Source organism: Lampris incognitus, chromosome 8, assembly GCF_029633865.1.
Source record: "Lampris incognitus isolate fLamInc1 chromosome 8, fLamInc1.hap2, whole genome shotgun sequence".
NCBI classification, from domain to species: Eukaryota; Metazoa; Chordata; class Actinopteri; order Lampriformes; family Lampridae; genus Lampris; species Lampris incognitus.
In genome coordinates, this window is record NC_079218.1 from 47,281,966 (window position 1) to 47,306,146 (window position 24,181).

The 24,181-nt window shown below is 44.5% G+C and overlaps 1 protein-coding gene across 1 annotated transcript in view; it reads left to right on the forward strand.

Annotated features, from left to right (window-relative positions):
• Window positions 1-427: 427 nt before the first annotated feature.
• The window catches only part of synj1 (synaptojanin 1), a 36,848-nt gene continuing 13,094 nt past the window's right edge, over window positions 428-24,181 (forward strand). The window contains exons 1-23 of the mRNA XM_056284417.1: window positions 428-450; window positions 1,673-1,828; window positions 2,070-2,156; window positions 2,893-3,160; window positions 3,362-3,587; window positions 6,370-6,453; window positions 9,128-9,189; window positions 12,619-12,715; window positions 13,425-13,600; window positions 15,981-16,062; window positions 16,208-16,360; window positions 17,747-17,912; window positions 19,094-19,285; window positions 19,485-19,569; window positions 20,142-20,282; window positions 20,495-20,687; window positions 20,862-21,020; window positions 21,379-21,535; window positions 21,797-21,923; window positions 22,298-22,510; window positions 22,591-22,669; window positions 23,081-23,246; window positions 23,868-24,050. Coding sequence (XP_056140392.1) covers window positions 1,705-1,828; window positions 2,070-2,156; window positions 2,893-3,160; window positions 3,362-3,587; window positions 6,370-6,453; window positions 9,128-9,189; window positions 12,619-12,715; window positions 13,425-13,600; window positions 15,981-16,062; window positions 16,208-16,360; window positions 17,747-17,912; window positions 19,094-19,285; window positions 19,485-19,569; window positions 20,142-20,282; window positions 20,495-20,687; window positions 20,862-21,020; window positions 21,379-21,535; window positions 21,797-21,923; window positions 22,298-22,510; window positions 22,591-22,669; window positions 23,081-23,246; window positions 23,868-24,050 — 3,220 coding nt within the window. The 5' untranslated portion in view covers window positions 428-450; window positions 1,673-1,704. The remainder of the gene's footprint in view (window positions 451-1,672; window positions 1,829-2,069; window positions 2,157-2,892; window positions 3,161-3,361; window positions 3,588-6,369; window positions 6,454-9,127; window positions 9,190-12,618; window positions 12,716-13,424; window positions 13,601-15,980; window positions 16,063-16,207; window positions 16,361-17,746; window positions 17,913-19,093; window positions 19,286-19,484; window positions 19,570-20,141; window positions 20,283-20,494; window positions 20,688-20,861; window positions 21,021-21,378; window positions 21,536-21,796; window positions 21,924-22,297; window positions 22,511-22,590; window positions 22,670-23,080; window positions 23,247-23,867; window positions 24,051-24,181) is intronic.

The window sequence follows — 24,181 nt, forward strand, 5'->3', positions numbered from 1 at the left end:
ACGGGCGCTGCGCACCCGCTTTAAAAACCTCTGGCTGTAAGCCCCGCCCCTCCGGTTATTCTATAGGGCGGCGACCCTGGCCGCGAGCCGTCAATCGCGCGTTTCGCCTGGTGGGCAAAGCTGTCAATCATCGAGGAAAAACCAGGCGAGAACATTTTGTGACTTCCGTGAAAAGACTCTAAAACATTACAGCGTGGGAAGAAAATAAAAAATAAATATGATTTATTCGCTGTCCGCCTTGTTGTTTTGTTTTAAAACGACGACCGTGTTTGCGCCGCGCCGTTTCTCGAGATAGGAAAAATCGCCGCCCGCGTTGACGTTATTACGGTAATGCCGGGGAGCGCTTATTTTTTCGCGTTGGAACGTACCACTACCGACGGAGGGGAGGGGGGGAGGGATTCTGTTGTGACAGCGAGCGCCAGTCAGTGGGGAAACCCGGCGGGGGAGAAGGTAAGATGAAATCTAATGCACTTCCCCGGTTCTGTCTCCATTTATAATAACACATTAACACGCACTGGCAGCGCCGCCCGTTTAAACCAGCCACATTGTTCGCCTTCGTCCATTGCCGGTTTGTCAACTTGCAAACCTGGCAGCAGCTCAGCCGGAATAACGATGACGAGCTAGCGGACGTTAGCTAAGCTATCGCGGCGATTAGCTAGCTACCTGGCGTCCACCGTTTGAGACGCCGGGACAGCGATACGTGTTGAAGTTTACGATGTCAGCCCGCTGTTGTCGAGATGTCCGCCATAAGCGCAGCCAAGCTCCTTGTTAAGTGGGGCTGTCGGTTGGCTGTCGCCATTGGTGCCCGGCGTCGTGACTGACTGTCGGGGATGGAGGACCACTGGGTTGGTTGGCCTAACGTTCACTGCCTCTTCTGCTTTGCTGCTTTTGCTGCTGCTGCTCACAATCTCCACCTGCAAAACTGGACTTGGGTTCGGATGATCTGGGGGGTGGGGGGGGACCTGTGTGGGCTCTGAAGCTATACTATCGTTCTTATCCATGTCTGCAATCTTACTTTAAGTCGTTTGTTTTCTTGGCCGCAGTCGCTGGATCGTGCTGTGGATACCGGTCATAGATAAATTGGCAACATTTCGGTGTCATCATGTCTTAACGGTTACAGTGTAACTAGTCGGTCGCGTGCCCCCCCCCCCCGCCCGGATTTCTGCCTCTGGTGTTGCAACAGATCTGTGTTGCGCCTGAACGATGCGGCGTCGTTAAGCTGCGCCGTTGTTTATGTATGTGTGCAATGACAGCTTATCTGTCGCAGTATCTCGATGGAGACGAGGCTTGACAATTACGCAACGTTTCCCCATTGTGCCCTTATTTGTAATGATAACGTCTTGAGAACCAGAGGCAGCTACCTTGGGGGGGGGGGCATCTTGGGGGGCATGCCATCACTGGAATAACCAACTGATTATTTGACCCACTAGATTGCAAACGGTTAACCACAAACACGTATAAATAGCTACAGACAATGACTTCCCCTAAACAGAAAGTCTCAAGTGTAACTTTCAGTTTGCATGTGTGTTGTGTAGTTTGTAGACGAGTACTTTTGAACTGTAGCAGTGAGGTAGCTCATTAAAACTCGGAGGATGTTTGTGAGATCTGTGATAGCCAGCTTTATGATTCTTTTTTTTTTATCTCAACTGTGCTCCTTTTTTCATGTTCGCAGTCTAACGTAGGTTATTTCATCTTGGATCAACCATGGCCTTCAGCAAGGGATATCGCATTTACCACAAACTGGATCCGCCCCCCTACAGTGTCATAGTGGAAACCAGGAACAGGGATGAATGCCTCATGTTTGAATCGGGGGCCGTCGCTGTCCTATGTAAGGCTCCTTGGATGAATTGGACTGCACACATATTTAACTGAAGTATGCAATAAACACGTTATAATACCTGACCCCACGTTCTATGGATACTGCAAGGGGCTAGTAGCTGAATTGAAGAAATGCCCTTGTCTGTGCAGGGATGATGGGTATCTTTCAGTTATGACTCAATCCTAGCACTCGGTAAGCCTCAGCTTTGCTTGAATATTGTCATGCAGTTGTTTTTTTTTCTGACACATAGCGGCAGCAGAGAAGGAGGCCATTAAAAACACATACACCAAGATGGTTGATGCCTATGGGATTCTGGGGGTTCTCCGTCTGAACCTGGGTAAGTAGCAGAAATATGTCTATGTGAGTGCACCCAAAGTGTAAAAAGACCCCATAGAGCAGGCGTAGAATGTAAAATCCAGAATCATGTGTGAAAACCTCAGGTTTATGGCCACTGTCACTGCTTACTTCTAAGCTGCTTTCTCTTGCCCTCTATGTGACCTTGAAGGTCTTTGTTATCACGACAAGACAAAAAGCCACATGAAAGATTAAAGCCCAGAGGAGATAGCTCAGATTCAACAGGCCTGTGTTTCCCAAATAAGGAAGAAGCAGCAAAGATATTTAACCAGTTCCTGACCATAATGCAAGTTATTCTTGGGCATACTACATTGCCCAGCTATCGGTGCACTCCATCTTTCTCCTCACTGCTTCCTTCTTTTTCTCTCTGTGAAGAATACCCCTACTGTGCATTCTCTATCTGCCACAACAACTATTCCCTCTCTTCATGCTGGATTAATTGCACTCAAATTTGTGATATTGGGCTATACAAATAAAATTGACTTGACTTTATAAGTGTGCCTTCACAGGGGCTGCACATACACACAGGTAGTCTTTTTCAGCCGGGAGCCTTACCTCTAGACTAGCTGCTCCTCTTTGACTTTTCACCTTTTGTTTTTGCTTTTCATCCCACATTGTCAATTTCTATTATATATTAACCATCTTCCTGTCTTTCTTATGTCCTTGTGTTAACCTGCATACCTCTCTTCCACATTTCATGCTCTCTTTCTCTCTGGCAGGTGACTCCATGCTCCACAGTTTGGTGGTCGTGACAGGATGCAGCTCTGTGGGGAAAGTGCAGGACTCCGAAGTTTTCAGGGTGACACAGACAGACTTTATTTCTCTGAAGAATGACCCGGGGGATGAGGACCGCATCGCTGAGGTGCGGAAGGTCCTGAACTCTGGACACTTCTACTTTGCTTGGTCTTCCACTGGAGTCAGCATGGACCTGAGTCTCAATGCTCACCGAAGGACACTAGAAGACACCACGGATAACCGCTTCTTCTGGTAGGAACAAGAAATGTATAATATTCTATTGTGTTTTAAGTTCCTTTGGCTTCCTGGAGTGACTTTGTGTATCTATTCCCTGTATCTATTGATTTGTCTGTCTGTTTGTTTGTATGTGTGTGTGTGTTCACAGCCTGGAGATACATCTTGTGCAGTGTCTGTGTGGTATGTCTATTTGAACTGCCTCTTTCTACCCAATAGGAACCAGTCTCTTCACCTGCACTTGAAGCACTATGGAGTAAACTGTGATGACTGGCTGTTGAGGCTGATGTGCGGAGGCGTTGAGATCCGGACCATCTATGCAGGGCATAAACAAGCCAAAGCCTGCATCATCTCTCGCCTCAGTTCAGAGCGAGCCGGCACGCGATTCAATGTTCGAGGAACCAATGATGACGGACAGGTGGCCAATTTTGTAGAGACTGAACAGGTGGGTCAGAGCTCTGTGGGTGCATCCTGTGGCATATTCTTAGCTTTGAGGTGCTATATGATCTGAGAAACTATTTAAACAGTCTATCCAGTTCAATATTTACATAAATTTTTTCATATTTACAAAGCTTGAAAGCGCCTGAAATGTTACATTAGTGACTGCATTATAAATATGCAATTTATATTCTTATATGCATATAATTAAAATTTGAAATTAGTTAATATTAATCTGCTCATTACTTTTCCTGGGACCTGGGTATAAAGTAGGTGGATCAGAAATATTTTAGGAAAAAGATGATTATGGATGTTTTCTTGCAAAAAGTTCATCTATCCATTCACCCACCCATCCATCCATCCATCCACCCTCCATCTAATTGTTGACGTTACAGTGCAGTGTTGAACTTGCATTGGTTTTGCCATCATATTACTGAGCACAAATTAGGTGTACTTAGTAATATTGGACATGTTAAAGTAATACTGGTGATGCTATGTATTGTGTAACTTACCATCTTTTGGCCGTCAGAACAAGCTTATGATGCTTGCTAGTGGCCGGAACTTCGCCTCAGTATCGCTCAGAATCTGCTGCTTTATATAGATGAAGCAAGAACATTGTGTTCTCTGTTGGCTCCACCTTTTTTTGGTCTTGCAGTTAGTACTTGAGAATTATATGGCATAACTTGGAGAGTTGGATCAACTTCACCCCCACAATTCTGAGCCTTCTGAGCCAGCCCATCTGTTTGTTTGTTTTTGTTTGTGTTTTTTGCAACAGTTGATGACTTTTTGTATTTTGGTCCATGCTTTCTAGTAATGCTTAATGTTGAATTTGGATATTTAAATAGTAAATTTGTTAATTTTGTTACAGAAGTCTGGTTAACAATGTGTATTTCAAACACCTATCGGATCTATCTATCGACTTGGTGGCTAAACCTGATGGAGCCAAGTGGCAAAACAGGTTGTTGGCCCCTTGGTATTGTGAAACCTCAGTTTCCACGTTGGTGATACAAAGTGGGTCTGAAACACATTTAATCTGCAGCGAAACACTTCCATGGTACCATCTACCAGTTTGTGAATATCTGTTCTGTGTTCAGCATCGTGAGTAGGGTTGGTGGGAGTCAGAGTAACTCACAATACATACGACTCCATTACGATACGTTGCCCATGGTAATGATGATATCACAATACAGCGATTCTGTGATACTCGATACATTGCAAGACAGTTATCTACGATACATCACGATATCTGTGTAACTGAAGAGGAAAAATACCCCTAAAAGGCAAAAAGCAGGAATTATAGATTTATTAACTGCATTGTGAGGTCAGTTTAACAGAATTTGACAGCTGAGATGAAACAATGTACAACAAAGAGCATAGAGTCTTAGCTTAGCTAACACACACACACACACACACACACACTGACTGATTGACTGCAACTTGATAACATATCGCAAGAGTAAGTATCGCGATATATTCCAGTGTCGATATTTTGTCCCACCCCTGACCATGAGACCAGTTTTGCAGCCAGCGGGCTTGTTATTGTGCAGAGAGCTAGTCCTCAGACTGTGCCGTGAGTGCAGCGTGGAGAAACACAGCCCCACTGTGCATGACTCATTGTCTGTCACTATGATTTCTCCTCATGTCCAGCCCCACCTCTTCCGCCCACACACACATACACACACATGCACTTATACACAACATGCCTTTCCTCAGCCACAGGGAACTTGAAGAAATGACATCAGTGTTTTTGTTGGGGCCGTACCTAATCCTCAGTGTGACATCTGAACCAGCCCTGAAAATATTACTCGATTAATCGGTTAACAGAAAACCCGAAAAAAATGTAGTTGTTTATAATCTTGCCAATTGATTCATTGTTTTAGATATTCATCAAGTAAAATTGCAATACATGTGCTGGTTATAGCTTCAGAGGCTGAGATTTACTTGGCTTTCTCCACTTCACATTATGAAATAAATGACTTGCAGGTTTTTTTGGCTGCTGGTCAGAAGACAAAGCTTGGGGCTCTGGGAACTTGTGATGGGCGTTTGTCATTATTTTTGACATTTTATAGACTAAATACTTAGGCAGCACGGTGCCGCAGTGGTTAGTGCGGTCGCCTCACAGCAAGAAGGTCCTGGGTTCGAGTCCCGGGGTAGTCCAACCTTGGTGGGTCGTCCCGGCCCGTCCTCTGTGTGGAGTTTGCATGTTCTCCCCGTGTCTGCGTGGGTTTCCTCCAGGGGCTCCGGTTTCCTCCCACAGTCCAAAGGCATGTAGGTCAGGTGACTCGGCCGTACTAAATTGTCCCTAGGTGTGAATGTGTGTGTGTCGGCCCTGTGATGGCCTGGCGGCCTGTCCAGGGTGTCTCCCCGCCTGCCGCCCAATGACTGCTGGGATAGGCTCCAGCATCCCCACGCCCCTGAGCAGAATAAGCGGTTTGGATAATGGATGGATGGATAATTAGGCTGAATAGTAGATTAATCAATAATGAAAATAATCGTTAGTTGCAGCCCTCATTTCAACAGTTCTCCTTTTCATTTTCTTCGTCGTGCTGTTTAATGTTTTTATTTCCCTTGTCATTTTATGCACCTTGTTTTACCATTTTCCGTCACGTTTTGGCGCGTTACGTCGAGTCTGTCAATCGGTCCACTTGTGTCTTTTGATGGTGTCTGCACGTTCGTTGGTTTGGTCGGTCAGACGTGGAGCTGAGTTGTTGTTTGTCTTTCCTCTTTGTTTCTGTGCCCCGTTAATGTGCAAATAAACTAAAACAAACATTCTGTTTACTTTTGAACAGGTGATTTTCCTGGACGATAAAGCCTCCTCCTTCATACAGATCCGCGGGTCCATTCCTCTCTTCTGGGAGCAGCCAGGGATCCAGGTAATGAGTAGATTCTCTGTGAAAATTCCTGCCTAGCCACGGTGGATCAGATTCATATCCATGCCCTCAAGAGTTTACGTAGGATGAATAATCTGATAATCTGAGACTGGGTGAGTAGCAGGCTCATTCAGTCTCCAGTAGAGTTCAAATGAAAGCAGAACTGTTTAATTGGAGAGAACGTAGCGTTGTCTTCTGAGAGATCACCAAATGATCTCAGAAGAAGGGCAAGAACATTCACTGAAACATGCTTGGCATTTTTGTCTGTTTAGAAGGCGTAAGAGGAATTTGAGAGCCTCCTCATGTTGACGTCAGTTGGTTGCCCGATCCTTAGCCTAGTTTTAACTCCATGTGTTCATGCTGTGTGTTCAGAAAAAGTCCATTAAGTGCGTTTTGTTGCACCTGAATGAGAATCGACACCCTAATGGATTGGATGAAAACCCCCACCTGGTATAACAATCCGTATTTGTTTTGTTTTTTCCTAACTTTTTCCTTGCTTTTTGGCTCTGCTGGTGTTGGCTCTCTCGACCTGTAGAAAGAAATCCCCCCCTCTTTGCAATGTCAGAGGTCAGGAACCGAGGTCAACACTATATGCTAATCTTCGATAGAGCTCCCACCCATCTTTTACCCCAAGTGCTTCCGTGGGAGTGTTACTGAAATTATTTCTGGAATACGGACCTCGAGTTAGGACACCGTAAAGCCCAGTAATCGTCCTGCCTCCGCCCTGACATTGCACAGACTGTTGGGACAGAGCTGATTTGGGGATGGTTAATGGTACAGGTAGTGGTTGGTAAAGGGCTTTTCTCTGTTTCCTCAGCTCTCAGAGTTCTTTGGTCAGGTGAGAGCCTGGTCTGAAAACAGGCCCCCGAACCCCTTCCCAAAAGCTTTAGACCTCTGGTGTTTCCAGAAAGAGTATTTGGTAGTCCGCGGCGTTCACACCATTGGCATTCTGATTGAATCTGGGACCAGTTCTCTCCTACTCAGTCCACTACATTTCGGCTGGGTCTAAACAGAGGGGCTGTGGGTTCGGGGCTCTCTTCAGACTGAAATGTAGTTCCCCTGCTTCTGTAATTGTGTTTTAGTGCCAGCCCTCTTTATCCTTAGGTTGGTGGGAAGGCATAGTTTTTCCTCACCTATTGGCCCATTCATTTTTGACTAGGTTGCCCATAAACTTCATGGATTTGTTCCAGCAGTTTTGTTTCTAAAAAAATTTCTTTACAGAGCAGTCTGCCGTTATCATTCACTGGAATCAGTGGGGAATTTGCATAGCTCACACAGTAGTTGTAGTGTAGTGTTTGTTGTGACTTAAAGTACTGCTGTGAAAGATGACAATCGGAGGTGTAAATTGTGTGAAAGCATGCATAATTTTGCACATTATTTACTACTAATAGTCTAAAAGTGATAATTCGATGAATTGACAAAGTGAAATTAGGTCACTTTGTCAATTAATTACTAGGTTTTGGGCTATCTGAAATTTGACCCCTGTAGTATCTTGTAGTCATTGTAGAACCTGAGGAGGATTGCATCTGCAGGGTGTGGCTGTAACCCAAGCTCTCTTTAACGCTGCCCAAGGAAGTTATTAAATATGCACACCACAGCCCTGCACAGGGGTAGATAATGGAAGCATAAACAAAATGGCTGCCAAATGACCGGCTCTTGAAAACAAAGACGCAACTTTCAGAATTGCACATTGTGTAGACGTCAGAACAAACAGCTGCAAGTCAAAGGGGGAAAGGTGGACTGCAGATGCAAAGGAGAAAAGAGCTGCGTAGGTGGGAGGCGGAGCCTAAAAGGAGATGGTTGGTATAGGAGTGCACTTGAGATCTGAGAAACGTCACATAAGGAAAGGCGGTGACGTTACAGACTTCCTTTGGCCCATGTGACCTGAGCAGCCAATCGGAGGAGGGGGAAGAAATTGGGAATGAAAATGGAGAACGGAACAGGAGGGGTGCTGACATTGCTGTTAGTTGAACACAGCCCGTTGGAGATGGACCGAGTAGGTGTGGCGAGAGAGAGAGAGGTTGAGAGGAGGAGAGGTTTATGAAAGATGGCAGGAGTAGTCCGAGCACAAGCAGGGACCTGCACTGAAAGTTTTAATCAGCAGTCACAACTGTCTTATCAGCTTTCTCTGGGCCTGCAAAGGAGTGGCGGCGTGCATGTGTGCCTGTCTGCCTCATAACAAAGCAATTCAGTGAAGTAACTAGACCAGACATGCTCCCTCACCACCAATGCACACAGAAAACAAGAAATAGAGGAGAAAGGCAGTAAAATTAAAGTTAAAAGGGCACAGTTACCTGCACATATACAGAATAAAAGATGAATAAAGGACTCTTGACACAGATACAGGATAAGACAGAAATGGCAGACCTAGCAAAACGACTCACCAGTGGCCTAGTCTGCGTCTCACTGTGGTCAAACAGCCTTGTGCCACTCCGGTATGTCACACTTGTTTTTACAACACTCTTTTTGCCATCCTTTATCCCTTTCCTCTTTGCAAATATTGTCTGAAATTTCCCTTCACTTTTTTTTTTTTTTTTTTGGCACCAGATTCTCTGTCCTTCTGCAGTGTGTGTACTCGTGGACACACTGCTCTCCTGCAGTGGAGCTTTCTTATGACTGAAAAATGACAAGAGTTTGATTTGTGTCTCTTCAGCTTGCGTCTGTCTCCCTCCTGCAGGTTGGCTCGCACCGTGTCAAACTCTCCAGGGGCTTTGAGGCAAATGCACCAGCGTTCGAAAGGTAATTAAAAGCGTGTGGAGTTTGTGTACTATGTACAGTGTGTGTGCGTGCACATGCATGCACATGTGCATGCGTGTACATTTTGTGCATGTGTACAAGTTGACTCCAAAGGAACCACCCACCTCCAAAGGAAGCAGATAAAACACCCAGGGAAGCTATGTCTGTGATTTTTTTTTTTTTTTTTTTTTTGGGGGGGGAGGGGGAAATCGTGCAAGAGAATAGCAGACTCATTCCAAGGATGGAATGATAATTGAAGTGTGTCCCCTAGAGGCTGGTTTATTGCACAGGCCCTAAAGGATACATCAGTTGCTGTAATTTTGCTGTCCATCCTTGTCTGATCCCTGTAAACAGTATTTTGAGTTGTTCCCAGGTATTTTTTGCAGCCAGTTATTAAAAAAAAAAAAAAGTACCCCCATCATTTTGTACATTATTTCAAAATGTCTTCATTTGGAAATTATATGCACCTAATGGGAAGAAGGGAATATTAATTCAGTTTGATCTTTCACAAGTTCTCTGCCTCCTGTCTCTGTGTGGGAATACACAGAGTGCCTTTCCTGCCTAATTTTACTCATCAAGTCAGTGGCATGTTTTATCACGCCGTTATGGTTTGAGTCTGCTATGAATCATTCAGCCTGTTTCGACACGCAATGAAATGGTAAAGTGTAGGTTATTCTTTAATAACCTTCGCTTCGTCAGGGCAGCACGGTGGCCCAGTGGTTAGCACTGTTGCCTCACAGCAACAAGGTCCTGGGTTCGAACCCCAGGCCGTCCCAGGTCCTTTCTGTGTGGAGTTTGCATGTTCCCACCGTGTCTGCGTGGGTTTCCTGCGGGTGCTCCGGTTTCCTCCCACCATCAAAAAGACATGCATGTTAGGGTTAATACTCCTGCCTGTGCCCCTGAGCAAGGCAGTAGGAAGAAGAACTGGAGTTGGTCCTCGGGCACTGTTGCTGCCCACTGCTGCTATACAATAGGATGGGTTAAATGCAGAGAACACCTTTGTTGTAAGAATATAATTCATTGTAACAATACAATGATGCAATAAAGTGGCATTTATAATATCTTGCAGGCCTGAGCTCACAAGATTTAGGCTGACTTTGTGGGGCTAATAGGACCTAGTAGTAGCATTGGTAACATTTGTGGAAATAGATGTTCAGGAAAGCTGGCAACATTGCAAATCTGTTAATTTTATTTTTTTTAAATCTTGTTAACTATTGTGTTTTTAAATTGTTCTGCCTAAACTGTTTCTTTTGCTCTGCATTTTGACTTTTCCTCTTAAGAAATACAGTAAACTCCCAAAACTACAGTCCAACAACGTAGCTATCCAGTAACTGTGATCTAAGCACTGTGGAAATTGAATCTTCAGGGATATCAGAATCAGAACACTTTATCCATCGCCGAGGGGAAATTGAGTTCTATTGCAGACACTCATGCTCTAATAACTAAAAACTAACAAGATACAAGATAAGAAAATAGAAACAGAAACAAATAGAAGTAAAAGATAAACAAGAAATACAAATAAGAACAAAATATATCAACAAGCGTGGTGCACATAACACCCTAGCTATACTGCACTACCGCAGCACACAACAAGCCGCACAAACAAAACCCGACAGGGCCGGTCCAGTGACCGTTAACTCCGAGTGTTGGACAGTCTGAGTCTGAGGGAGGAGTTGTAAAGTTTGATGGCCACAGGCAGGAATGACCTCCTGTGGCGCTCTGTGATGCTTTTCGGCAGAATATACACTAAAATACCCCGATTCTACCGAAACGCACTACACAGCACGCTCTGTGGTGCTTTTTGGCAGAATATACACTAAAATACCCCAAAAAAAGGGTGCACGGAATATATTAACCATTAGCCATCGAGACAATCCAGTGAAGTTAATTGGTTTCCAACTTTTAGAGGTCAAGAAACATCCAGAATGTTTGCATTTGTGTGTTTAAATATATTTGCCACACAACAATAGGAGGGCTTCTACTAAAAGCATTATTTCTTTTGTTTTCTATTTGCTATGCATCAATTAACATTTCATGAAGTTAAAATGACATTCATTACAAAATGTCTTCAATCCATGAACATCTCACACACACACACACACACAGACTCACACACACATCTGAGAATGTGCGATTCTTGAAGAAGCACACGACTACACATTGCGTTGTACTCTGACTGCAGGCTGTGTAAATTCTTTGCAGATGATGAACCGATTAGTGGTGAGCGGTAATGAGATGCCCAGTCTCGTCTGGGGTATTCTCCACCCCTGTCATTTATCTTTCTACAACACTACAGCCACGTTTAAAGCAGGTTGTTTTTGCAGTAAGAGGCAACCGAGATGACTGAAGGACTCTTTTCTTTAAGGCTGTTTTAATGGACCGTTCTGTGTCCCCTTATTCATCAGTATGTCGCGGCAGATGTTTGCTGCAGCATTCACGGCGTGGGCTCGGGCTTCACATTCACTTCTTGGACCGCTGCTTTGCTCTTCTAGTGGGGAGGGAGCAGTGATGGTGGACAGCTGATAATGTTTCTGTGATATGAGTCACCGGTGCGGGATCAAATGCAGACAATCAGCCCGAACATTTCCCATGCTGCCCCTTACATTTGCTGTTCACAGTTCCGCGTCGTTTTACTGCAGCACGAACTTGAATATTTGATTTATTGTCTTGAATTAATAAATTAATATTGGTAAGGTAGACAAACCGCTAGTATTAAATCTTACTGCATACAGACTTATAATAAAAAGGGCATCCGGGTAGCATAGCGGTCTATTCCGTTGCATACCCACACGGGGATCGCCAGTTCAAATCCCTGTGTTACCTCTGGCTTGGTCGGGCGTCCGTACAGACACAATTGGCCGTGTCTGCGGGTGGGAAGCCGGATGTGGGTATGTGTCCTGGTCGCTGCACTAGCGCCTCCTCTGGTTGGTCGGGGGGGGGGAGACAGCGTGATCCTCCCCCTTGCTACGTCCCCCTGGCGAAACTCCTCACTGTCAGGTGAAAAGAAGCAGCTGGCAACATCACATGTATTGAAGGAGGCATGTGATAGTCTGCAGCCCTCCCTGGATCGGCAGAAGGGGCAGGGCAGCAACCGGGGCGGCTCGGAAGAGTGGGGTAATTGGCCAAGTACAATTGGTGGGGGGGGGGGGGGAAGCCACACAACAACAAAAAAGATTTACAATAAAAAAGTAAAATGATAATGGTCAAAATAGCGTACTCCCTTCTGTGGCTGGAAGGAAAACATCATTGGACTTCCTCCTAGTATGATAAAAAAAAAAACCCACTATTATTCCTTTCTTCTGTTCACACCTGTGAGCCTCAACAGTATTGAGGATCTTCCTGATATTGCTGAAAAATGCCAGTATCACTGTACTGCTCGCCTGAGCGATGGTTTCGGTCTGAAGCTGAGTGTGTTTTGTGTGTGTTTTCCAGGCACTTCAGTGCTCTGCGGGGGCTGTATGGCAAACAGGCAATCATTAACCTACTGGGAAGCAAGGAAGGAGAGCACATGCTCAGCAAAGCATTCCAGGTGAGGCGAACCACCCAGTGTTATGGTTTAGACCCTCAGCTGACTCGGTTTGCTGACTGGATAAGGATACTTAACAGGACACTTGGCTGTTGATGGGCTCAGAATGTGACCTTTTTTGGTTTGCTCATTGGTCTGTAACCACTCGGTCACCAACCCTGCAGTGTACACTAGGCCACTTGCTTAAACGTACTGAGATAGTGAACTGGTAAAATGTGCCAAATCCAGCACACAAATGCATTATAGACTCAAACATTTCACATAGGGGTGTTAATTACTCATGTGATGCAAGGTAGTAATGCTGCAAATGTGCCGTCACAAGAGAGGATGTGATATGATGCGAGGTGTTTTGCATACAATGCAATTTTTTCAGTTTATGCAAAATATTACATACTCTGTTTTTCTTATGCTTGGATCACCCTTAATCCTCATTGTGTTTATATTGCTGCAGATTACATTTTGAGCTCTACTGAAGAACCTCAGTGGTCATATGTATTGAAGTGAAGGCATGATGTCCCTACAGCTACTATTAAAATTACATTCTATTACTTCTTATAGTGTTGCAGCTTTGATTCACTTTTTCGTCATGGATTGCAACATAGATTTTCTTAGTTTATCCATGCAGTGTATTCATGCATGTTTCCGTCAATCAGCCCCCATTAAGCGTAGGAAGTGTGGGTTTAACGTCTGTCTCTATTTGTTATTCAATCAGAGTCACCTGAAGGCATCGGAGCATGCCGGAGCAGTGAAAATGGTGAACTTTGACTACCATCAGATGGTGAAAGGGGGCAAGACGGAAAAACTGCATAGTATCCTCAAAAACCAGCTCAGCAAATTCATAGAGGAGTGTGGTTTCTTCTACTATTCTGGAGACACTGGAATAACCAGGTGGGAATCAGGTGCAATAATACATGCATACATGTCAGAATCAGCCCACAGCAGTGCAACACAAAGACAAAAGCACATGTCCAAGAACTACAAGAACACATATATTCAAACTAACACATATATTTCTAAACAAAAAAAAAAAATCACTGTCCAGGAGAACGAAAGCCAGCCAGGAGGCCTGTCGGAACTGCCGGTCTGCATGGGCTAGCAGTTAGCTTAGCCTGCCCCGCTTCCACGTCCTGTCAGACCACCCTCGGTGTTTCCTCTTCGGGTGGTGCTCCAGTCAGGGTCGTGGTCCTTGGGCCTACAAGATGCAGCAGACCAAGCTCCCTCAGCCGATCCAATGCCAGCCCTCCCAGCTAGACACCTTCGACACACCTCCCCGCACTCCACATGACAACACTAAAAACACAGTCAAGGCTAGGCGAGGCTGCCGCCAGACCACCTTTGGTGTTATCAGAACTGCTGGTCTGCATGGGCTCGCAGTTACCTTAGCCTGCCCCGCTTCCACATTCTGTCAGACCACCCTTGGTGTTACCTCTTCGGGCACAGCTCCAGGCAGGGCCGTGGTCCCTGGGCCCACAGGACACAGCAGACCAAGCTCTCCCAGCTGATCCAGCGACAGCCCTCCCAGCCATCAAACGAAGACAAACTTAGATGTAGATGTGGACAAAGACACTGCATGGACAGTACTGGGTGAGGCCGCCGCAAACGTGAATTCGCGCCGCCATCTTCCCACACCAGTAGTGGGTGAGGCTGCCACAAACATGAATTCACGCCGCCATCTTCCCACACTGGAAGTGGAATTTGGATATACAAATGGGATTTAAAACACATCTACTACATCAACAAAGATGCAATAATTTGCATTCTGGCAGTTGCGCTGAAGATTGCTGGTAGTGGTGTATCTATTTTATGGGGTGTGACAATCCACCGATTCAAACCAATGTGCCAAGCTTAATATATAGTTGGCTGCATCGATTCAGACGGCTTGTATTGGCAAAAGTTGGGATGGAATCGCAGAAAAATCACCATGGGTTTCAGTGTATCGGTAAAGCCCAATCTGACACCAGTCTTATGAATTTTTAGCATCTAATATTTGCCATTACTGCTTCTTTCGCATTGTGTGTTTCTGTTGTGTTTTTTGCGACGTTATCCCCCTCAGTGTGCTTGCTTGTCACTCTGCCTGCCTGGAAAGTCTCACACTTGTCACGTGTCCTCCCGTCCCTTGCTAAAATCAAACCAACGTTCCACCCCCCCAACCCCCTTTCTGTTTCCATCATTTAATCGATGTCGACTGACAGTGAGCAAATGCACGATGCACCGCCGAACACCAGATCACACAAGTGTTAGCTAACTTTAGGTTTTTTAAGAGTTGCGCTGATTTTCAGGTTTCACTCCCAACAAATGAGATTCCAAATAAGACGTCAACACCAGCCTTCTCTTTCTCTTATTTACTGGATGGAGTAGATGTATGTCGATCAGGAGTTCTCCTTTTAACCAGTCACACAACTGCAGTATTAGTAGAGTTAAACTGCAGTATTAGTAGAGTTAAACTGTAGTATTAGTAGAGTTAAAATGGACCTGTTTGTACTGAGCACTGCCCTGTGTTGAACTGCATCATGTGGCACCACATCGTATTGTATTGAGAAAGGGCTGAATCGAATCGTTATCAACCCTCTGACTGGTTAGAATGAATCTAGAGGGCGTCCAGGTGGCATAGCGGTCTATTCTGTCGCCTACCAACATGGGGATCGCTGGATCGAATCCCCGTGTTGCCTCCGGCTTGGCCGGGCATCCCTACAGACACAATTGGCTGTGTCTGCGGGTGGGAAGCCAGATGAGGGTATGTGTCCTGGTCGCTGCACTAGCGCCTCCTCTGGTTGGTCCGGGCGCCTGTTCAGGGAGGTGGGGGAGCTGGGGGGGAATAGCGTGATCCTCCCACGCGCTACATTCCCCTGGCGAAACTCCTCACTGTCAGGCGAAAAGAAGTGGCTGGCCGCTCCACATGTATCGGAGGAGGCACGTGGTAGTCTGCAGCCCTCCCCGGATCGACAGAGGGGGTGGAGCAGCGACTGGGACGGCTCGGAGAAGGGTGGGGTAATTGGCCAAATTCAATTGGGGAGAAAAGGGGGGAAAATCCCCCCCAAAAAATAATGAATCTAGACGCATTGTGTCGTTGATCACGTATCAAGATAGGAATCGAACTGGTGTCAAAGGGTAAGATTCACACCCCTACTGTTTAATCAGGGGTTATATACTATGATTTTAAAACGTTTTATATCCATAGTTATATACATATCCCCTACACTCTCTCTTTCTCTCTCTCTCTCTCTCTCTCTCTCTCTCGCTCTGTAACCCACCTCACTTCCTTTCTCAGGACTCAGAGTGGGACAATTAGGACCAACTGCCTTGACTGTCTGGACAGAACCAACAGTGTTCAGGCCTTCTTTGCCTTGGAGGTGAGGTCAACTGAACATGTTTCAGACACTACACCCTCAGTTGTCTTGAAACGGCTCTTGCTCTTCATAATCACGGTCCAGTGACCTCACTGGTTCTGACTTGATCCAAACTCTCCCCCTGGTGGGCCTCTACCTCCCTCCCTAGATGTTGCCCAGGCAGCTAGAGGAGATGAGTCTGACAGAGAAGCCCCAGCTGGTGGCCAGGTTCCAGGAGGTCTTTAGGACCATGTGGTCTCTTAACGGAGACTCTGTCAGCAAGATCTACGCTGGAACAGGGGCGCTGGACGGCAAGGCCAAGGTACACAAATGGACAAGCTTAAAACAGACACACAGACACACATGCACACACAGAATATAAGACAAACATACAAAAACTGGCTTAAATGCACAGAGTTGCAATTTTCCACATTGTTGAAACTGGTAATGGTTTACCAGCTGACAGGGCTATAGGATTTTGTGATTTATTTTTCTTTTCTTTTCAGAAAGGGCAAAATGGACCGTTAATATAGATTTATTTTTTTTGGGAATCGGAATCAGAATACTTTATTCAGCCCTGAGGAGAAATTGGCAGAACATTCACAAGAAATAGTTTACTGTCAGCAAGTTATACTCCTCAGTCCAGATATATTCAAAATTTGAGTCACAATTTTCCTTAAAAGAAATAAATTCCAGAACAAGATTTTTACTTTTTTCTAGCTAGTTAGTGTGAAGCCGTGTGTAGCAACACAGCTGAGGTATTTCATTCACTCTCATTCATTTTTCACCCTCACATTCAACAACAAATAAATGAGCCAATAAAAAAAAGAAAAGAAAATACACGTCGTGCAGTAAGAAAGAGCTGAACATGAGTACCTGCTCATGTGTGTGTCCAACTGTGTGCTTCTGTTTCTTAACTCTTCTTGTGTGCTGTTTCTCTCTGCTGTCCTCTGGACCTCTCTTCCTGTGTGGTAAGTTAACACGCCAGTCGATACCGTTATCGTGTCCCAGGTCAAATTCTGGTGCAGTGTTTATGCCTTATGGTAGCAGGTCAGGTTGGGGATTTCTGTATGTGTGTGTGTGTGCGTGTGTGTGTGTGTGTTCTGTGATTTTGATTCTGGATGGGCTCAGTGGGCGTTGTCTTTGGAACCACTTTTTTGATTTGCTTGGTGAATCCCGCCACTGCGCTCTGTTGTCTTGACTCTGTTCCTTATGATCAAGGATGCTCCTGGGAGAAAAATGGCAGGTGACTTTACTCGCTGTGACAGCAAATAGAGTTAAAAAGAAGGAAAAAAATCCAAAGAAGAAACATCCACAGTACAGAATGTTGTTCTGAAATATTTTGCCTATGCTTTTTGTACAACTGTTTTTCACTGCAACACCATAACAATGTTGGAACACACCATTGGGAAATCTCCATCGCTTATTTTGGATTAAATTTGGATGCCACTGATTTGGATGTCCACCGATCAGTGTCATTTTAGGGACAGATCTCCTTCGTCTCGCAATTTTTACCCTTTTAATTTCAATTTTAATCAGAAAAACTGCGCTCCTCAAATCTGTTCATCAAAATTAAGGGATGTCATAAGGATGTCTTTTTCCTTTTCTTCTCTTTCGTGGGCTGACTGTATAGAGGCATAAAAACTTTTTCAGACCACACCATTAAAACATAATGGGTTTTTTTTTATCATTATTATTTTATTTTCAGGCGGGAAAGCTGAAAGATGGCGCACGCTCTGTCACCAGGACCATCCAGAACAACTTCTTTGACAGTTCCAAGCAGGAGGCCATAGACATCTTGAGACTTGGCTCCACACTCAACAGTGATCTAGCAGACAAAGCTCGGGCTCTGCTCACCACCTCCAGTCTTTACGGTAATGCTTCACAGCATGGGCGTCTTCTGCTACGCTACAGTATAGCACCACCTAGTGTGAAAGATTACCCAAGACTAGTAAGGTCTGATGTTGTATAACATTGTATATATAAGTTCAATATAGGGGTTAGTTCACATTCCTTGCAATTTAGTGGGGAGATTACAATGTATTGCTGTATGCAATGTGCATCCTTTGTATATTCTAAAGGATTTCTTGAAGATGTTTTGGAGAAATTGTTTCATTGATTCTCGGATCCAAGCCAACCTTAAGAATGTCACTTAAAAAGCTTCCTCACATCTTGCTCCAACAAGGAAGGATTAAAAGTTGGGTCCCTATTCTCATCCCACCTGTAGCTGTTGGCCAGTTGCTGCTCTGCGGAACGGAAGGGTTTGGTTCCTCCGTGTCAACGGGTTTTCTAATCTCCATGTGTCAGATCTCTGTCCCAGTTAGATTAATGCTGATCAGCTGCTCTACTGGCATTATCTCTTAAACCAATGGTTAACCCGCCCTTCTCTCCCTTCTCTCCATGCTCTCGCCCGCAATCTTAGTTACTGAGCCTGTCTTGCAATCAGGTAGAGTAACTGAGAGACTCCCCCTAGTGGACGGCTGTATTCAAATTCATCCCATGTCACCTAATTTGTTTTGTCTTCCTGTGTTAATCCCTTTCAAGCACTTTTTTTATTTTTTTATCATTTGTGGTTGTGTTTCCACTCTTTGGTTTACTCATTAGTTCGTACATTTATGGGCCCCTTTCGGTAATGGTTTAATAGTTTCTTGCAAACACACCGTTAACTGCTCACAATTGCTTCCTCTGGCTAATTTGTGATATTTGACTATACAATTATACTTAATTGCTTAGTTGTAGACAAACTGCTAGGCTTACACCATGCCTTGATAAGGAACAATAAAGAGAGAAATAAACCATTACCTAGGTTTATATTTGTTACTATTTGTTGGTATTCCTGCATACATTTGGATGCATTTCATTATCATGTCCTGTGCCTTTGTGAAAACTTTGTTGGTCTCCCTCTTCCATATTTGAATGCTTTCCCATTTGAGTTATTTTGCTTGGTTTGTTTTTGTTTCCATTTGTTCAGCCATTGCACCTTCCCTCCCTCTCTCCATAAGCGTGTTCGCACACAGACTTTTACAGAGCCGTCCTTCTCTCCCTTCGCCTACAGCCTCTCCCAGAGTATTGTTGGGAATGTGCCAGAATTACCGTAAATACACACGGCCCAAACAGATCCGGGTGTGCGTCGGCACCTGGAACGTCAACGGGGGCAAACAGTTCCGCAGTATCGCCTTCCGCAACCAGACGCTCAACGATTGGCTGCTGGATGCTCCGAAGAAGGCAGGGCATCCTGAGTTCCAGGGTTAGTTCCCAACACATTGAGGAAATAAAACGGCAGATTTTGGATTTGATTCTGTATGTAGTCATTTTAAATTCATAGTGCCGATTGACCCATTTTGGATGTACCAGTAAATTACAGCATAAATGCTAATGGTCCTTCTCAGCCATCTGTTTATAATCACAAACTTACCTTGGAAATTTTGACACTTCTCTCCTCACAGACAGCAAAGCCAACCCCATAGATATCTTTGCCATCGGTTTTGAGGAAATGGTGGAGCTGAATGCTGGCAACATAGTCAGTGCCAGGTATGTGTCTTACTCCTCCATCTGGAAGGTAATTAGAGGAAACCTTGGCACATACAGCACCTTACACAATAACAAAAAACTATTGTGCTAAGGTCTTGTTCTGTGCTCCAGAGACAGTCTCTCAGTTCAAGTCAATAAATAATGGTATTTCTAAGTTGTGTTGCCACTTTCAGATTTACAAGGAACCTTACTGAGAATAGAAACCATAGTAATTAAGCACAAAAAAATACCAGACGTGAGCCAAAATCCAGGTGACAGCAGAAAGAAACTGGCAAATACTGTCAGAATAAAGCCAGTAGCAACAAATAATGCCTGCTCATAAATATGTTTTAGGACCCTCAGAACTGGTGTTCCTGGGGCCCAAAGGCCTGCATGGGCAAGACGGATCAGATGTTCACATCGTTCCTTGCTTAGCTTCACTTATTTATGTGAACAATGAGAGGGATAAATAACCCAAACGCTCAAAGCCAACATCATAACTTTGTTTCCTATCAATTTATTAATAAGCTCATTTCTTTGCTTTGCACACCTGTTTTCCCTCTGGCTCCGTTTCCCTCCTTGTCTCCTCTCAGCACCACTAACCAGAAACTGTGGGCAGCTGAGCTGCAGAAGAACATCTCTCGGGACCATAAATATGTGCTGCTTGCATCAGAGCAGCTGGTGGGGGTTTGTTTGTTTGTTTTCATCCGTCCACAGCACGCCCCTTTCATCAGGTACGAAACTAGCTCTATTCTCACTCCATATATCCTAGAGTCACGTTTTGTTTAGATACAGAAGTAGATAATCGCTGTACCATATATGTATTATTACATTTAGTGGCTCACTAGTGCTTTTTGAGATCAGGAAGTAGACATTGAACTCTTCATCACCATCCTGCCTTCCAATAGGTTTTCATATTTGTCTTATTCGCTTCTTGGTGCGACAGGGACGTTGCAGTAGATACGGTAAAAACTGGAATGGGTGGGGCTACAGGTAATAAAGGGGGTGTGGCCATCCGCCTGCTATTCCACACCACCAGCATCTGCTTCCTTTGCTCCCACTTTGCGGCCGGCCAGTCGCAGGTCAAGGAGAGGAACGACGACTACAATGAGATCACACGCAGACTTACTTTCCCAATGGTAACAAGCAAATGTGTTCACTGTCAGAAATCAATGCTTGGAATGCTCATACATAGTTATATTCAATATAATGCAGAACACACAAAATGTTTATTGTTAATCAGAGCGAGTCAAATTGTATATGACCTTTTATTGTCAATTTGTAATCGTCCCTCTTCATCCCCCATCACCAAGGGTCGTTTGCTGTACTCGCATGACTATGTCTTCTGGTGTGGAGACTTCAACTACCGTATCAGCCTGCCCAACGAAGAAGTCAAAGATTTAATCAGACAGCAGAACTGGGATGCCCTGACTTCTGGGGACCAGTTATTGGACCAAAAGAATGCTGGGCTGGTATGAAGCACGACAGACTCATGCACACAAAGAAGCACTTTAAAAAAAAACCAATGCCAACAAATAGGTTACAGCATAAGTAACCCTCAGAAGGTTTCAAACATCTTCATGGCTAACAGTACATCACCTGTACTGCTAAAATGCTGTGTCACAGTGGATAAGATTCTGAATACAGTTATAAATGTTTTTTACGACTGTGAAAACTGGCTCACGGTTTTACCAAATGATAGCCTAAGCTGTTGTACAAATGATGGGCTTAGAAAAATATCAGTGCATCCACCCTGAAACCTGCCCCCCCCCCACGTCTTCATAAGGCTTTGGTGGATTATGGTATAAACATTTTCCTTCCTTTCCACAGGTGTTCAGGGGTTTTATCGAAGGGAACCTAGACTTCGCTCCCACCTATAAGTATGACCTATTCTCAGAGGACTACGACACCAGTGAGAAGTGCCGCACTCCCGCTTGGACGGACCGTGTGCTCTGGAAGAGGAGAAAGTGGAACTTTGACAAAACAGGTGAGAGGTGGGGGCCCAGACAGAAAGATGTATAATTAACTGAGGAGCGACTGATACGTTTCCGGTCACTCAATAATTGTCCTGTCATGTCCCTGTTTCCACCTATCCTGTTCGCACCTTAGAGAAAAGGACACTCTGAGACAGAAATACTTTTGTTAGCTTGAAGCAACCAGTTTGGTTCCCTGTTTTCTGTCCCTTCAACACATTAAAACTATTGCATGGATTATGTCCTTACTAATATGCAGTTGTGCATGTTTGCAGCTGAGGAGATGAATGTTGTAGGGGCAGCTTCGTCTACCGCCGATAGTGAAGATGACCCTGAGTACCAGTGGAGCCCGGGGGCCCTGAAATACTATGGCAGAGCTGAGCTCAAGACCTCAGACCACAGGTAAGTCACCAGCAGCTGGTTTTAAACAACCAAGATATGCAATACAAAGTAGTGTCCACACACCATGAGACGTGTTTGTTAAATATTCATTTGCAGCAGTTGTTCAAGAGTATGACTCAAAATACACAACTACCCCTTATTTCACACCTATGTTAGTGCTATATAGCTCAGTAAAATCCACTGTACATTAAGTGAAACAACAGTGAATGGATTAGTTATGCATTTAACAGACTGTTGACAACTTCCTCAGTAAATTGATGACCGAGAAAAAGGTTTGATTTGTACCCATAATACATTGGTGGGGTAGTTTCTCTTTAAAATAGCACAATTAATCTTTTGAGTATCCTTTTGTTTTGCATCGTTTGTGTCTCTAGGCCTGTTGTGGCGGTTATCGATGTAGAGATCCTGGAAGTAGACCCAGAAGCAAGGCACCAGGTATACAAGGACGTCATCGCTCTACAGGGCCCACCAGATGGCACCATCCTCGTGTCCCTCTGCTCCTCGGGCCCCGACGACTACTTTGACGATGCCCTGATTGACGAGCTGCTGGACAAGTTTACTAACTTCGGAGAGGTTATTCTTATCAGGTAAGAATGACGATGAGTCACCACAAGCAGAGAAAGGCAAAACAGTTGAATTGTACCGATGAATGTCCTTATTTCTGCAGGTTTGTGGAGGAGAAGATGTGGGTGACATTCTTGGAAGGTTACTCTGCTCTGGCTGCCTTGTCACTTAGCGCTTCCACTGTGAGTTGTCACAGATGATGCAAAACACTACAAGGCAACAAAAGGCCCCTCTATCTCTATTGCCTAGAGACCCTTGTCTCGGCGCTAATTTTTAACAACATGAAAATGCATTAAATAGTATTTCACCTGAGTGATGTAACTAGTTTTACCACCTTGCCATTTCAAATGAAAACATTCCATTCCATTTATAACTTGGATAACCTCCATACTGTGTGTCTCAAATCAAACTTTAGATAAACTGTTCATTTTTCCTGAAGCATTTTTAAGCCATTTTCTCTCCACGTTTTATTTCTATCTATCTATATCTATCTATCTATCTATCTATCTCTCTCTCTCTCTCTCTCTCTCTCTCTCTCTCTCTCTCTCTCTCTCTCTCTCTCTCTCTCTCTCTCTCTCTCTCATTCTATTCAGGTGCTTGGTAAGGTGATTGACATCCGTCTGAAGAGCCCTGGCTGGATCAAGAGCCTGGAGGAGGAGATGAGCGTGGAAAGGATCTTTGGGACCATCCCCACCTCAGCCAGCTCCACCCTGCTGGCTGAGGACACGGACATGGGCGATGATGACTATGATATGGAAGGTAACCCCTGAACAACTGGCTATCACTATCATTCAGAATCTTGATAGAATAGTATGTATGTTAGTTGAGAATGGTAGCAAAAGTGTCCTAATTCAACATCTGACCTTGAACGTTGACACAGTTTTTGTTGATGAGGAATGAAGATAAGAGCAAACATCTGATAACTCATATTATGATCTACCACTTGGTACACTATTTGGAGAGTTTGTTGGAGGAGTTGCAGAAACGAGACGAGAGGTTACTGAATCTTTGTTGATTTAAAAAGAAATTAAATGCATATTTTATTGGTGATGAAATCAGTCCGTCAACAAAAAATTAATCACATTTTTTGTAAAACTAAACACATTTGCTGGTTACAGCTATACAAATGCTAAAATTTGCTTGCCATTATCCAATTTCATCAAAAATGAATACGTAAGGGGATTTTTAGCTGTTGGTCAGGCAACATAACAGTTTTAGGACATTGCTTTGAGCTCAGGAAATTTGTGACGGTAATCAAAAAAATAGTCAGAAGGCTAAAATAATCAAATGAAATAATCAGAAGATTTGATAATGATGATGTAATTTGCAGCCCTAGATTAGTATTTGCACAATAATGAATTCCCACTTCTGCCATGCCAGGCGACGTGGATGAGGAGGTGGAAGAGATTCTCCCCCAGCACCTGCAGCCTGGAGCAGGCTCCGGCCCTGGATCCTCCCCCCTCCCCTCCCCCCGAAGTAGTCCATGTCCGTCCCCCACCCACGGAGAACCCACGGCCCCTACTAGACCCAGCAGAGCGCCCCAACCCTCTCGACCGTCACAAGGTGAATATAGTTCTAACAACACACCCAAGACTGTAACACAACTATATAATGAAATGGCTTAAAGTAAGACTCTTAATCCTCTGAAAGTGAGGCTCTAATCCCGACCTACAGGAATATAAATTGTAATTCTG